Raw genomic sequence first — 13,483 nt, 5'->3', positions numbered from 1 at the left:
GCTGCTGCTGGTGGCCAGCAACCCGTGGCGTTCCTTGATTTAAAGCTGTTTCACTCCAGGCTCTACCTGTGTTGTCACATGGCCACCTGCCTCTGTGTGTGTCTGTGTCTCCGTTTTCTCGTCTCACTGGCTTTAGGGCCCACCCTAAATTGTCTAATCCACCTACGTTAAGATGACCTCATCTTAACCAATTACATCTGCAAAGACCCTATTTTCAAGTAAGGTCACAGTTTGAGATTCTAGGTGGACATGGACTTGGAGGGGCCCTGCAACCCCCTACACCAGGGCATGGGCAGACAGGTAGCCCCGTCCGCACTTACAGTTTCAGAAACTGAGACCAGACAGAAGAAGCAACTTGTCCAGGATAAGAGAAAGTTGGTCACAGGATTAGGACTACAGTCTCTTTACTTGCTCAATAACTATTTACCAGCACCTACCTGGTGCCGAGGTGTTTTCCTTGAGGTGCTCCCTGCTTCGGGTGAGGAGGCCCTGGAATCCAACAGGTCTGAGTTCGTCCTGGCTCCGCTGTTTGGTAACTGTGTAACCTCGGACAGGTGACTCCGATCTCTGATCCTTTACCTTTCCATCTGTACATTGGGTTGATAGTAGTCCCGCACCTTTCTCAAGGGGTTGTTTCAGTAACTAAAGGAGAAAGAGCATGCCAGGCACTTAGCACAACCACTAATAGATGAAGCTGCTGTAAGAGGTGGGAGCTTAGAAGGCATCCGGGAAGTGGTCACAGTTTTCATTACGGAACCTGGGCCACATTCCAGGAGCTCCTTTAAAGAGGGAGGAAAAGCATGTCCCTGCTCTGATTCCATCTGTGGCCTCAACCAGGGTCTGTGTTTTTTTTTCTGAAGGGGACTCAGTGGCTCTGGCCATGGAGATATAGCACGTCTTTGTGCCCTAGAGAGTGTCGTGCCCCGAGGACGAGGCAGTGCTGTTGGGAGTGCCTGTGTGCATGTGTGAGCATACGCACACCTGCTTTTCACGAAGCTGACCGAAGATGGCCTTGGTGATGCCGTCATGTCACCATGGAAACAGATGCTGGGCTTAAAGTCACCAGCACCTTGACCACAAGGTTTTGTGCAGAAACAGAAACCTGAGCTTTTGGACCCTGGGAAGGACGTTCGTGGCAGAGAGACACTAGGAGGTGACCCGGGCGTCACATCTCTCAGGCAGTGCCTCCGAGGCCCCTTCTTACTCCTCGTGTTTGATCTCTCTGAAATCTTAGCTGAGTACAAGAGGCAGGGTTGGTTTTTATTTGTTCGTTGGTTTTGTTTTATACTAGATTTATTGAGATGGAAGTCCCACACCACACAGTTCACACATTTAAGGTGTACAGTTTAGTGGCTTTTAGCACATTCACAGAGTTGTGAAACCATCACAGTTCTGGAGCATTTTCATCTCCCCGTAAAGAAGTCACTCCCCATTTTCCCCCAACCTCCAGGGAACTGATAATCTACTTTCTGGCTCTCTGGATTTGCCTAGTCTGTACATTTTATATAAATGGGATCATAGAGTGTATGGCCTTTTGGGTCTGGTTTCTTTCACTCAGCATGTTTTCAAGGTTCATCTATGTAATAGCATGTGTCAGTACTTCATTCCTTTTTAAGGCCAAATCATATTTCATTGTATGGGTGTAATTTGCTTATCAGATGTATTATTTACAAAAACATTTCATTCTCTGCGTTGTCCTTTCACTCTCTTGATAGTGTCCCTTGATGCACAAAATTTTTTGTTTGTTTGTTTAATTTTGATGAAGTCCAGTTTAGCTATTTTTTCTTTGGTTGCTTGTGCTTTGGGTATCATATTTGAGAAATCATTGTCAAATCCAAGGTCATGAAGATTTGCCCCAGTGTTTTCTTCTAAGAGTTCTATACTTTTAGTTCTTACAATTAGGTCTTTAATCCCTTTTGAGTTCATCTTCATATGTGGTGTGAGATAGTGGTCCAACTTCATTCTTTTTTATGTGGATATCCAGTTGTCCCAGAAGCATTTGTTGAAAAGACTCTTCCTTCCCCCATTAAATGCTTTGGCACCCTTGTTGAAAATCAGTGTATATAGTGTATAGATCTGTGGGTTTATTTCTAAACTCTCATCTCCATCTTATAGATCTGTCCTATGCCAGTACTATACTGTTTTGGTTAGTATAGTTTTATAGCAAATTTTAATATCAGAAAATGTAAGCGATCCAACTGTTTTGTTTTCAAAATTGTTTTGGCTGTTTGAGATCCTTCAAAATTCCACATGAATTTTAGGATCAGCTTTTCCCTTTCTACCAAAAGTGCCATTGGACCTGCAGATTGCTTTGGGGAATATTGACATCTTAACAATGTTAAATCTTCCAATGCATGAACACACATGTCTTTCCTTTTATTTAGATCTTCTTTAATTTCTTTCATCAGTGTTTTATAGTTTTCTGTATACAAGTCTTGCACCTCCTTGGTTAAATTTATTCCTAGGTATTTTATTCTTTTGGACACTATTGTAAATGGAAATGATTCCTTTATTTCCTTTCTGCATTATTTTTTTTTTCCTTTTTTAAAAATATTTATTTATTTGGCTGCATTGGATCTTCGTTGCTGCAAGCGGGGCTTTCTCTAGTTGCGGCGAGCAGGGGCTACTCTTCTTTGCGGTGCATGGGCTCTAGGTGCATGGGCTTCAGTAGTTGTGGCTCTTGGGCTTAGTTGCTCCACAGCATGTGGGATCCTCCCAGACCAAGGATGGAACCTGTAACCCCTGCATTGGCAGGTGGATTCCTAACCACTGTGCCACCAGGGAAGTCCCTGCATTGTTTGTTTTCGTGTGTTGATCTTGTATCCTGCAACCCTGTTGAATATATATATTAGGTTTAACAGATTTGATGGGGATTCTTTAGGCTTTTCTGAATATGAGTGTGTCATCAACAAATTGAGATAGTTTTACTTCTTCTTTTCCAATTCGAATGCCTCTTACTATTTGTTTTTCTTGCCTAATTTCTCTGGCTGGAACCTCCAGTACAGTGTTGGCTAAAGGTGAGAATGAAGGCATCCTTGTCTTGTTCCTGACCTTGGGGACACTTTCAGTCCCAGCACACTTGGGAGTCAGAAGGGAGGAGTTTGCACGTGCAGTGCTGGGCTCCAGCAGGGAAACATGACCAGTTCAGTCTCCTGCATGAGTGCTGGGGCACGTGGAGCCTTGGCGGGGCGGGGCGGGGGGAGTGATTACTTGTGTGTGTGGGGGTGTGTGTCCTGAAATGACACAGGAGGAGCCAGCCCGATTGACCAAAGCCTCACCCCCCGCATTCAGCACCCTCGGGTCGGTCTCCTGAGCCCCTGCCCCCTCCGCAGAGTGCTCTAGACCCATACATCTCTGGCGCTTTTGTCCCCACAGAAGAAGAGCCGTAACGAGACGTACGGCGAAGGCAGCGGTGTGGAGATCCTAGAGAACCGGCCGTACACGGACGGCCCTGGAGGCTCCGGGCAGTACACGCACAAGGTGTACCATGTGGGCATGCACATCCCCAGCTGGTTCCGCTCCATCCTGCCCAAGGCGGCCCTGCGGGTGGTGGAGGAGTCCTGGAACGCCTACCCCTACACCCGAACCAGGTGAGCCCGCCCTCAGCCCCGTGCTGTCTGCAGGGGAAGCAGCCCTGCGGCACAGATCCTAGCGCTGGCCCCCCAGACAGGCTCAATCCCCACACCCCGAGGAGCCCTGGCTGCCAGGGAGCTGAGCCTCCATTCTAAGTGGTACCCTGAAGGTCCCCCAGGTTCCCGCTCAGGGAACAGGCAGGAGAGGGAAGGGTACACCCCTAGATGCCTCCTAGCCTGCCACTGGGGGAGACCAGAAAGGCATGAGTCTAGCGAGGGCCATCTGAGACTCCTTTGGCATCTGGGAAGGCTCAGGGAATACAAACTCACTTTAATGTTCGCCTGGGAATGCAGGACAGTCAGCCAGCTGGGAAGAAATGGCAACTGAGGGTAGACCAGATGTCCTAGAAGTTCCCTCCAACCCTGAGACCTTCAGCGACTGTGATGATGTTTTATAACAAACCATATTGAGCAGGGCTTTCTTTGGATTCCCCTGGGGGTTGGGGGGGGGTCTTCACTCTGTGGCCCTGACCCAATATAGCTGAGCACTGCTTGGTTAGAAGAGATGCAGAGGACTTCCCTGGTGGTCCAGTGGTTAAGAATCCACCTTCCATTGCAGGGGATGTGGGTTCAGTCCCTGATCGGGGAACTAAGATCCTACATGCCACGGGGGCAACTTAGCCCACGTGCTGCAACTATGGAGCCCGCGTGCTTTAGAGCCTGTGTGCCACAACTAGAGAGAAGCCCATGTGCTGCAATGGAGAGTCTTGCCGCAACTAAGACCTGACACAACCAAATAAATAAATACATATTTTTAAAAAGAGAGAGAGAGAGACAGGAAGTTGCTCCCAACTGGCCACCCGCTTGCTGAGCAGTGGGGTCCTCCTGAGTCTCCTGGGGCTTCCTTCCCCATCGGTGAGGGTCTGGAGCTTGCTGGAGGACCCAGCCAGCTTATTCCTCTTCCCAGCAGCACTTTCCTCCTCTGAGCTCATCTCCAGTCAAGAGAGAGGGGCTGCTTCCCTGTTGCCACACCTGGTTTCCTAGGGGACGGGGGACAGGGTGGCACGTCACACGAAGATCTGGTCCAGATTCAGCCCGTTCAGCCGTGTGCCGCCTTAGCTGTGCCTGTGGCATGTCTGCCTTTGCCCGTGTCCACACCAGGCCTCACACACGTGGACAGAGGGCTGCAGGCCACTTCCTGCGATGACTCCCTCCTCCCCCTACACCAATCCCTGCCCCCAACCTGGACTTGGCTCTTCTTGGGACGAGGGCAAGGTCCAGGAGGCGGACAAGACGGATGAGTCTCAGCCACCACTCTGGCCCTCGTCCTCCGCCCGGCCACCCACGCCACCCCTCCAAGCTCAGGTGCTGATAGATACTCTCCTTCCCCGACAGGTTCACTTGCCCTTTTGTGGAGAAATTCTCCATCGATATCGAAACCTTTTATAAAACGGATGCTGGAGAAAACCCCAACGTGTTCAGCCTGTCTCCTGTGGAAAAGAACCAGCTGACCATCGGTAACCATCCACCCTGACGCTCCCACTCCGGGAAGGGCAGGAGCCCTGCAGGGCCGAGTTCCCGGTTTCCCTGCCCCTGAGCCCCTTGATTCTGCCCCTGGTCTCCAGTCCTGGCAGGCTGCAGGCCGGCTCCTGTCCTGGGATGGGAGGTCAGAGTTCAAGCAATGCTGGTAGAGGGGTTGCGGGGAGGCAAGACAGATCTCCTCGGCCCCATTTCCCTGATGTGTCCACTAAGGCTAAGTGTGTTTCCCACTCAAGCCCCTGCCCTCCATCCTTTCGAGGTGTCCCCATCCCCAGACATGCACACGTGCGCTTGGGGGCCACCTCTGACTGACAGCCACGCATGAGGGCAGCAGGCCAGGTGGGGGCTGTGGCACACAGTGGGGCCGGTGTCCCCTGGATTGTGGGCGGCCTCTATTCTACTCCCCTCCAGCTGACTCTGCCATGTGGGAAACAGGCCCCGTTTGTGAAATCTTTTTCAAGAGAGGCCAGAAGTCAGGGTTTTCATGTGAAATCTCCCCATTCCTAAATGTCGACAACTAATTAAAAATCTCTGTAAATATGCCAGCCAAGCAAAACACATCTGTGGGCCAGCAGCATCTCAGCAACCCCCAGGCCTATAGGAACAAGCCATTGTGGGTCTCAGATGGTGCACGGCTGGTGTTGGAGGCCTGCTGAGAACTCCCAGGCAGCCTCAGGTGCCTGGAGGGCAGTTCACTGAGACGCCTCCCTCCTGCAGGAGTTTTCAAGCCCCACTGGGCTTTGGGCGATACCTTAGCTTGCTAGGGCTACCAGAACAAAGTACCACAGACTAAGGGACTTAAAAACAACAGATACTTACTGTCTCACAATTTTGGAGGTCAGAAGTCAAGGTCAAGGTGTCAGCAGGGTTGGCTCCTTCCAGGGTCCCTGAAGGAGAATTGGTTGGGGCCCCTCCCCTAGCTTCTGGCGGCTGCTGGCAACCTTTGGCGTTCGTCGGCTTGTATACACATCACCCTGATCTCTGCCTTCATCTTTACCTAGCGTTCTCTCTGCGTGCATGTCTGTATTTGAATTTCTCCTTTTTTTTTTTTTTAAATTGAAGTATATAGTTGATTTACAATGTTGTGTTCGTTTCAGCTGTATTTTTTTTAATTAAGCCAAACTTCTTTTTATAAGCACGCTGGTTATATTGGATTAGGTGCACCTAGTGACCTCATTTTAATTTGATGACCTCTTTAAAGACCTTGTCCCCAAATAGGGTCACATTCTGAAGCCCTGGGGGCCAGAACTCCAACGTAAGAGTTTGGGAGGGAAAGCGTTCTACCCGTAACAGGAAGGAAGGGCCCAGCGGGACGCAGGCCTTCAGGCAGCTCTTGTCCGGCCAGCTGCAGGCTCCCCGCCGGAGGCCTCCTGCCCCGGTTCCTGAGTCCCAGCCCTCCCCTCAGTGGCCTCTGCCCGCCTGAGCGGGCGGGCCTGTGTTCTGCTCCAGGAAGGATGTGCCCCCCTCCCCACATCCTGCTGCCCCCGGGCCGCTTCTGACCCATCACCGGTTTCGGTGGGGGCCTGTGAACCGCAGCCTAGTGCCGGTGCCCGCCAGCCCGGGCCGGATCAAGTGCCATCACCCCCACACATCTGAAAGAAGGGCTCTCTGAGCCACAGACCCTGTCCTGGGTGCCTCCTCACCGAAGGGTGCACGCAGCCCCGTCTAACACATGCATCGCTCGGGAGCCAGCCCAGCGGGATGGTGTTGATTTGGGGGAGGAGCCATGGGATAAGAGGTGCTCCTTCCCAGAGTCCCTGTCACACCTCCCCACCCAGTCCTGTTTCCCAAGCGCCCAGCCCCATGGCATCTGCTGCCCGCTCTCAGGTACATCCTGGACCCACTCAGGCCCGACGCCTCCCCCTGGGCCCTTCAAACTTGGTGTCTGAACTCCACCCTGCTGCTCTGTCTGGGAGGGGCTTCCTAGCAGGCCAGCAGCCTTAAAGCCCATCTGTGGGGCCACTTTCCTTCAGGGTGCCATCTGGGCACAAAACCTGGTGAGGGATGGCGGATGTGTCCAGCTGCATCCCCATCACCCCTCCCCACGCAGACACCCTGGTGGTTTCCCAACCGCCCCCACCCCGCACCCCGCACCGGTCGTGTCACATTCTGGGACATTCTCGGCCTCACAGTTCTGCTCCTGTAGCTGAAATGCCGGCTTTTCTGGGACGCTTACTCTTCTACTCACCCCCACCCCATCCCACATCCTCCATGGAAATTCATCTCCCCCGTGCTTCTCCAGCTCATCACCTTATTTATCTGCTTTGCAAAGTGTGCACAAAACAGGGGGTTTGCTGAAATGATTTGAAAAGGCAACAAAGAAAGACGCAGGTCCTGAAGTCGGGGGAGCTTGGGGTCAGAGTGGACCAGAGCAGCGTCCTCACGCCCACGTCAGGCCCTGTGACACGTGGAGGCCCGGGGTCCTGTGAGGATTTGGGGGTGGCAGGGACATGGGGAGGAGACTGGACGGGGATGGGTGGGGTGGAGGTTGGGGCAGAAGTGGTCACTCACAGGGTCTCCCCGTAGATTTCATTGACATTGTCAAGGACCCCGTGCCCCCCAGTGAGTATAAGACGGAAGAGGACCCCAAGCTGTTCCACTCGACCAAGACCCAGCGGGGGCCCCTGTCTGAGAACTGGATCGAGGAGTACAAGCAGCAGGTCTTCCCCATCATGTGTGCCTACAAGCTCTGCAAGGTGGAGTTCCGCTACTGGGGCATGCAGTCCAAGATTGAGAGGTTCATCCACGACACGGGTGAGCGTGCCCGGCCTCTCCGGCTGTGTCCCCCTGTCTGCCCGCCCCCTCTCTCTGCGTCTGGGACTCTGTCTTACTCTGGACAGGCGACCCCAAGGCCCACATGCAACTTCCCACCTGGTTAACCTTGGCCGTATAAACACTTGCCGAGCACCTACAGGCGACAGGCGTGTATGTCCTGCCCCCAGACACTCCGGGCTAGCTGATGTTTGTAACATGTGACGCCCACTCCTCCATCGGGGAGCAGCCCCAGGGGACTGCCTCCCTGCTGCTCACGGCACCTCTCGGCACCCCGAGGCCAGACCCCAGGCCCCGCCCCGGCGCTACCTCCCGCTTTGGGCTGGAAGTCCCAGGGGGAGCGTCTTGGACGTCCGCGGGTCCTCGCACCCACACCAGCCTGGCCTGCAGCAGGTGCCTAGGGAACAGGGGACCAACAGATGCCCAGCGTTTCCTGGCGCAGCGAGTGCCGACCCAGGCTCTTCCCTGTGCCAGAGCCCTCAGCTCCCTCCCTGTCCCCTAGGTCAGGGCAGAGGTCAGTGCCCAGGGCCTGCTTTAGCCCTAAGGCCCACGATCTAGGAGCGGAACCCAGGCAGACACCTGTTGACGCCAAGAGCACGGGTGACTGTGTAGACGTGAGCAGAGTCACAGCACTGATGGTATACTTCACTGGTGTCATATCAGCTCTCCATGGCCCGGGAGGGTGGCCACTGTCACCCTCCAATCCCCATTTGCAGAGGAGGAAACACAGGGCCAGTGCTGGGTCTGAACCCAGATCTCCCGTCCCAGCTGCCCTTGTCTGGGCGTAACGTCTCGTCCGACGGGTCTGTCCAGTGTGGGTGCTGGCTGACCCTGAGAGTGGTGTGCCTGAGGCCACGGCCCAGGGCTTGGAGGCGCCCTCCTAGGAGCAGGGGTGAGCGGCAGTTTCTCCCAGGCAGGCCTTTGGGAATGAAGGGATTTAGAAAGGACGGCTGGGGAGGCAGAGTGGCCGGAGCGCAGCCGGGGGTGGGAATCAGGCGGTGAGCCCGGAGGAGGGGTCGCCAGAGACCAGCCTGGGAACGAGGACGGGCTGGGCGCCGCAGGAAGTGCTCAGCTTTCTCTAGGAAAGCAGGTGGAAGAGCCAGTGACGATTTACCCCCTGGAGAAACTCAAATGCACATTCTGGAATGTTCTGAGCAGCAGGTTGGTAAAAGCAAAACGGACAAACAATGAAAGTGAGCCAAAGGCCCATTGGCAGGAGAAGGAATAAATAAAATGTGGTATTTCAAACAAATAAATACCATACAGCAGCAAACAGGAAACTCACCCAAAAAAAGCAAGTGGCAGAAAAATACATGCAGCGTGATACATACATGTCAATGTCAACAACATGTAGAACAACCCAACATGTTTTATAGAAAAACAAAGGAAAAAAGCAAATGATAAACACAGAATTCAGGATGGACCCTTTCGGGGCGGGAGGAAGATGTGTCTGGGAGGGCGACAATGGCCTCCGTGTTACTGGTCACATCTGCTCCCCCGATGGGTGGTGTGTATGGAGGGGAGGGGCATGCTTTATTTCCTCTTAATGTTTTTTAAGCAGTTTACTGAGGCCTGATTTTACATCGGTTGTAAGAGAAGTTTGAGTTCCATAAGCTTGAATGTGTTTGCAGAGTAGTGAACACAGTTCTAGAACATTCCATTCCCCCAGAGTCTTTCACAATCACCCCCACTCTCATCCCCACCCAAGGCGGCCCCCATCTGCTTCCTGTCCCTGTGGTTCTTCTATTCTTTATACCTTCAAAGTATCTTATTTTCTATCTTATTTTCTATATATGATATATTCCTATATATCTTACTGTATCATATTTTATATCTTATTTTATGTTGTATGTGTGTATATTCTATTTAAAAAAGAAAGGACCAATGTGCTTCACACTTGAACTTGATTTTCCGGTGGGAAATTCAACACGAGAAGTGTACTTGACTCTGAGATAGGAAACACTCAAGAAGTCCTCCTCCATCTCCCCTCGAGGCAGGAATTCCACCCGCCCCCACACTCAGCGTGGCTTCTGAGCAGACACAGTACCTCGGGAAGCCCCCATACCCCAGTTACAGAGCCACTGTGAGCTTGTGAGGCCACCTGTGAGCCAGACCCCTCATTTAAACACAGGGAAACAGTCACAGGAGGCAGTGATTTGCTGGAGGCCACGCAGTGGGTGGGGGGCAGAGCCTGACCTGCAGTGTGGGGTGCCTCCCCGCCTAGGGGGTCCCTGGTGGGCACTAACACGGGCCTCTCTGTCTTTCTCCTGTCCCCCCAGGCCTGCGGAAGGTGATGGTGAGGGCCCACCGGCAGGCCTGGTGCTGGCAGGACGAGTGGTACGGGCTGAACATGGACAACATCCGGGAGCTGGAGAAGGAGGCGCAGCTCATGCTGTCCCGAAAGATGGCCCAGTTCAACGAGGATGACAAGGGGGCCGCAGAGCTGGCCAAGGACGAGGCCACCCAGGACCAGGCCCCCAGGGAGCCCCCCCAACCCAGCAGCAGCGGTGGGGAGCCCCTGGTGGGCAGGGGCCTGAAGAAGCAGTGGTCCACGTCCTCCAAGTCGTCCCGGTCCTCCAAGAGGGGAGGTGAGCTTACTCTCTCCACGCGGGGTGGCAGCCCCTCCCAGGGCAGCCCCATGCCTCTGCTGGGGAGTTCTAACTCTGAAGGTGGACTCCTGCTTTCAGACCTACGGGCCACACCTGTAGGGAGTCAGAACCAGTCACCTCCTTGTAGCCTCCGCCTCAGAGTGAAAGCCAGGGCATCCCCTGGCCCCAGCGGGTTCCCCAGGACTCACCCACGCAGCCCGGGTAGGACAGGCAGGCTGGCCACATGGGACCCCCACTCCCAATCCCTCCTGGGACCCAGCCGGCGGCACCTCTGAGGAGCCAGGGTTCCAAGGCAGAGGCGGGGCTCTGGGGGGGCTGCAGCCAGCACACCCAGGAGGGGCCTCTGCAGCTGAGGGAGCAGCCAGGCCAAAGGAACCTGAAAGGCTTAGGATGCTCAGAAAGGCCTTGCTCTGGAACTCACATGAAAGTGCGGTGGTTATGGGGGAAACTCGGTATTTTGTATGAAAAGCCAGGAGTTTTCGCACGCCAGGCTTGTGCTGTGCTGAAGGGATCCATGGGTACCTTTGATCTCACCTCCCACCACTGCATCCCTGTCTGTTGGCCGTGCAGTGGCAGAGTCAAGGGGCTCGCTCCTGGGAATTGCCTGGTTGTCCAGTGGTTAGGACTCCACTCTCTTCTTTTTTCTTTTTTCTTGGCTGTGTTGGGTCTTCGTTGCTGTGTACGGGCTTTCTCTAGTTGCAGCGAGCAGGGACTACTCTTCATCTTGGTGCACGGACTTCTCATTGAGGTGGCTTCTCTTGTTGCAGAGCACGGGCTCTAGGTGCATGGGCTTCAGTAGTTGTGGCACATGGGCTCAATAGTTGTGGCTCACCGGCTCTAGAGCTCAGGCTCAGTAGTTGTAGCACACAGGCTGAGTTGCTCCACGGCATGTGGGATCTTCCTGGACCAGGGCTTGAACCCGTGTCCCTTGCAATGGCAGGTGGATTCTTAACCACTGCGCCCCCAGGACGCCCAGGACTCTGCACTCTTACTGCCAGGGCCCAGGTTCAATCCCTGGTGCAGGAACTAAGATCCTGCAAGCTGCGCAGTGGTGTGGGGGGTAGAAAAGGTGGGAGGGCTCACTCGCAGATCAGGTCAAGGGCACAGGAGTGGACCCAGGCCTGGGTGACTGCATGTCCTGGCCTCAAACCTGATACCCTCTCCCCTCCACGTCCTCCCGGGACAGGACTGCATTGTGCCAGGTGGGCTGGGAGATGAGTCAGAGCCGCCCTGCCCTCATTGCGCCACCTCATCCCCTCCTGAGCCCTCCTGGCCCTGCTCCGGCATCATCGCACCTGCCTGCCTCCACCCACTCATCCCAGTGCAGCTGGGTGGTCAGTCAGCCTGGGGTTTTGCCTTCCAGCGAGTCCTTCCCGCCACAGCATCTCGGAGTGGAGGATGCAGAGTATTGCCCGAGACTCAGACGAGAGCTCCGACGACGAGTTCTTTGATGCGCATGGTAGGCGGACACCCTGAAGCACGAGGGCCTTCCCAAGAGGGGCGGGGAGGGGCCTGAAAGAGTTGGGGGGATGCAAGTCAAGGTGGGGGTTACCTGTGGAAAGTTCTGGGTGAACAGCAGGACGTGGGGGGTGGGGGCAGGATGAGATGAGGTCACCAGGAGTCTGGGGTCTCACACTCCCTGATATTAGGCTGTGCACTGGGTGTGGCAGGGACATCTTCTCTCAAACCACCCCCCTCAAATAGATTTACAGTCAGACGGGGACATTTTTTCCATATGTGAATTTAATTCCCTAAGTGATTTCCCTGGCACTCCAGGGATTAGGACTTGGTGCTTTCACTGCTGTGGCCCAGGTTCTATCCTTGGTCAGGGAACTAAGATCCCGCAAGCTGCGCAGTGTAGCCAAAATAGTAATAGTAACAGTAATTCCCTAAGAAGCTTTACAAAAGCCTAGCTTCTGATTTTCTAATTTTCATAATTACTGTCTTTTCATGATTAAATTAACACACATCTAATGTAGAAACTGCAGAAAATACAAACAAGCAGAAAATACATGAAGTGCGCATTTTCCCACGAATCCCAGAATAACCACAGCAAGCAAACAGCCAGATAAATCACCCACCTGTGCCGGGAAGATGCACAGACCAAACATCCTCGCTTCGTACCTTGGTCTTTCCTCTTGAGGAAGTAAGAGGGGCTGGCAGACAGGTGCAGGGAGACAGGTTTGCAGTTTATAAGGCAGGACACAGGCTCAGAAAGGGACAGGGACTTGCCCACAGGCACACAGCAGGGCAGAGGCAGGTGTGGCGCTGGGGTGGGGACCTGGAATTAGGGTCAAGTGGTTCCTGAGCCGGCCTCTGCACCCGGGGCCTCTCTGAAGGCAGAGAGGGTGTTTGGGGCATCCCACACTCCCACGCCCCTCCAGCTAGGCCAAGAGGCTGAGCCCCTCCTGGCTGTGTCCCTGACATGAGGAAAAGACACATGTAATGTAGAAGCTTTAGAAAAAGCTGGAAAACAGTAGAGACAGCTGAGCAGGAGATGCCAGAGCCTCAGTGTCCTGGGGAAACCGTCCCAGTGACCCACAGAGGAGGGACCAGCCCGTGTCAGGGTCCAGACAGCTGCTTCCTACCCAGTGGTCGTGGGGGGACGTTCTCAGAAAAGCAGAAACAAGAGTCATGGATGGAATTGTTCACAGCAGCGCTTCTCACTAAGCTGTAGGTTTGTGGACATCGAAAACAGCCAGGAACATGATGGAGAAACAGAACGTGGTCCCTCCGTATGATGGAATATGACTCAGGCATGAAAAGGGATGAAGCACTGACACGTGGTTGAATCTTAAAAATACCACACAAAGTAGCAGAAGCCAGACACAAAAGACCACACACTGTACGCTCCTGTGTATGGGAAATGCCCGGAACAGGCAAATCTCTAAGGACAGAAAGTCAACCAGTGGTTGCCAGGGGCCAGGAGAGGGGGCATGGGCGTGACTGCTAATGGGAACGGATTTCCATGGGGGGAGGTGGAGAAGCTCT

The 13,483-nt window shown here is 53.9% G+C and overlaps 1 protein-coding gene across 16 annotated transcripts in view; it reads left to right on the top strand.

Annotated features, from left to right (window-relative positions):
* PITPNM2 (phosphatidylinositol transfer protein membrane associated 2) overlaps window positions 1-13,483 on the top strand; it is a 152,090-nt gene that overhangs the window by 121,289 nt on the left and 17,318 nt on the right. For all 16 annotated transcript variants that reach the window (XM_057746653.1, XM_057746651.1, XM_057746649.1 and 13 more), the window contains 5 exons: window positions 3,376-3,590; window positions 4,968-5,089; window positions 7,638-7,865; window positions 10,163-10,471; window positions 11,856-11,951. In XM_057746653.1, coding sequence (XP_057602636.1) covers window positions 3,376-3,590; window positions 4,968-5,089; window positions 7,638-7,865; window positions 10,163-10,471; window positions 11,856-11,951 — 970 coding nt within the window. The remainder of the gene's footprint in view (window positions 1-3,375; window positions 3,591-4,967; window positions 5,090-7,637; window positions 7,866-10,162; window positions 10,472-11,855; window positions 11,952-13,483) is intronic.

Source organism: Hippopotamus amphibius, chromosome 8, assembly GCF_030028045.1.
Source record: "Hippopotamus amphibius kiboko isolate mHipAmp2 chromosome 8, mHipAmp2.hap2, whole genome shotgun sequence".
Classification (NCBI taxonomy): Eukaryota; Metazoa; Chordata; class Mammalia; order Artiodactyla; family Hippopotamidae; genus Hippopotamus; species Hippopotamus amphibius.
The sequence above is the reverse complement of the archived record's forward strand: the minus strand, read 5'-3'. Positions and strand labels throughout refer to the sequence as shown.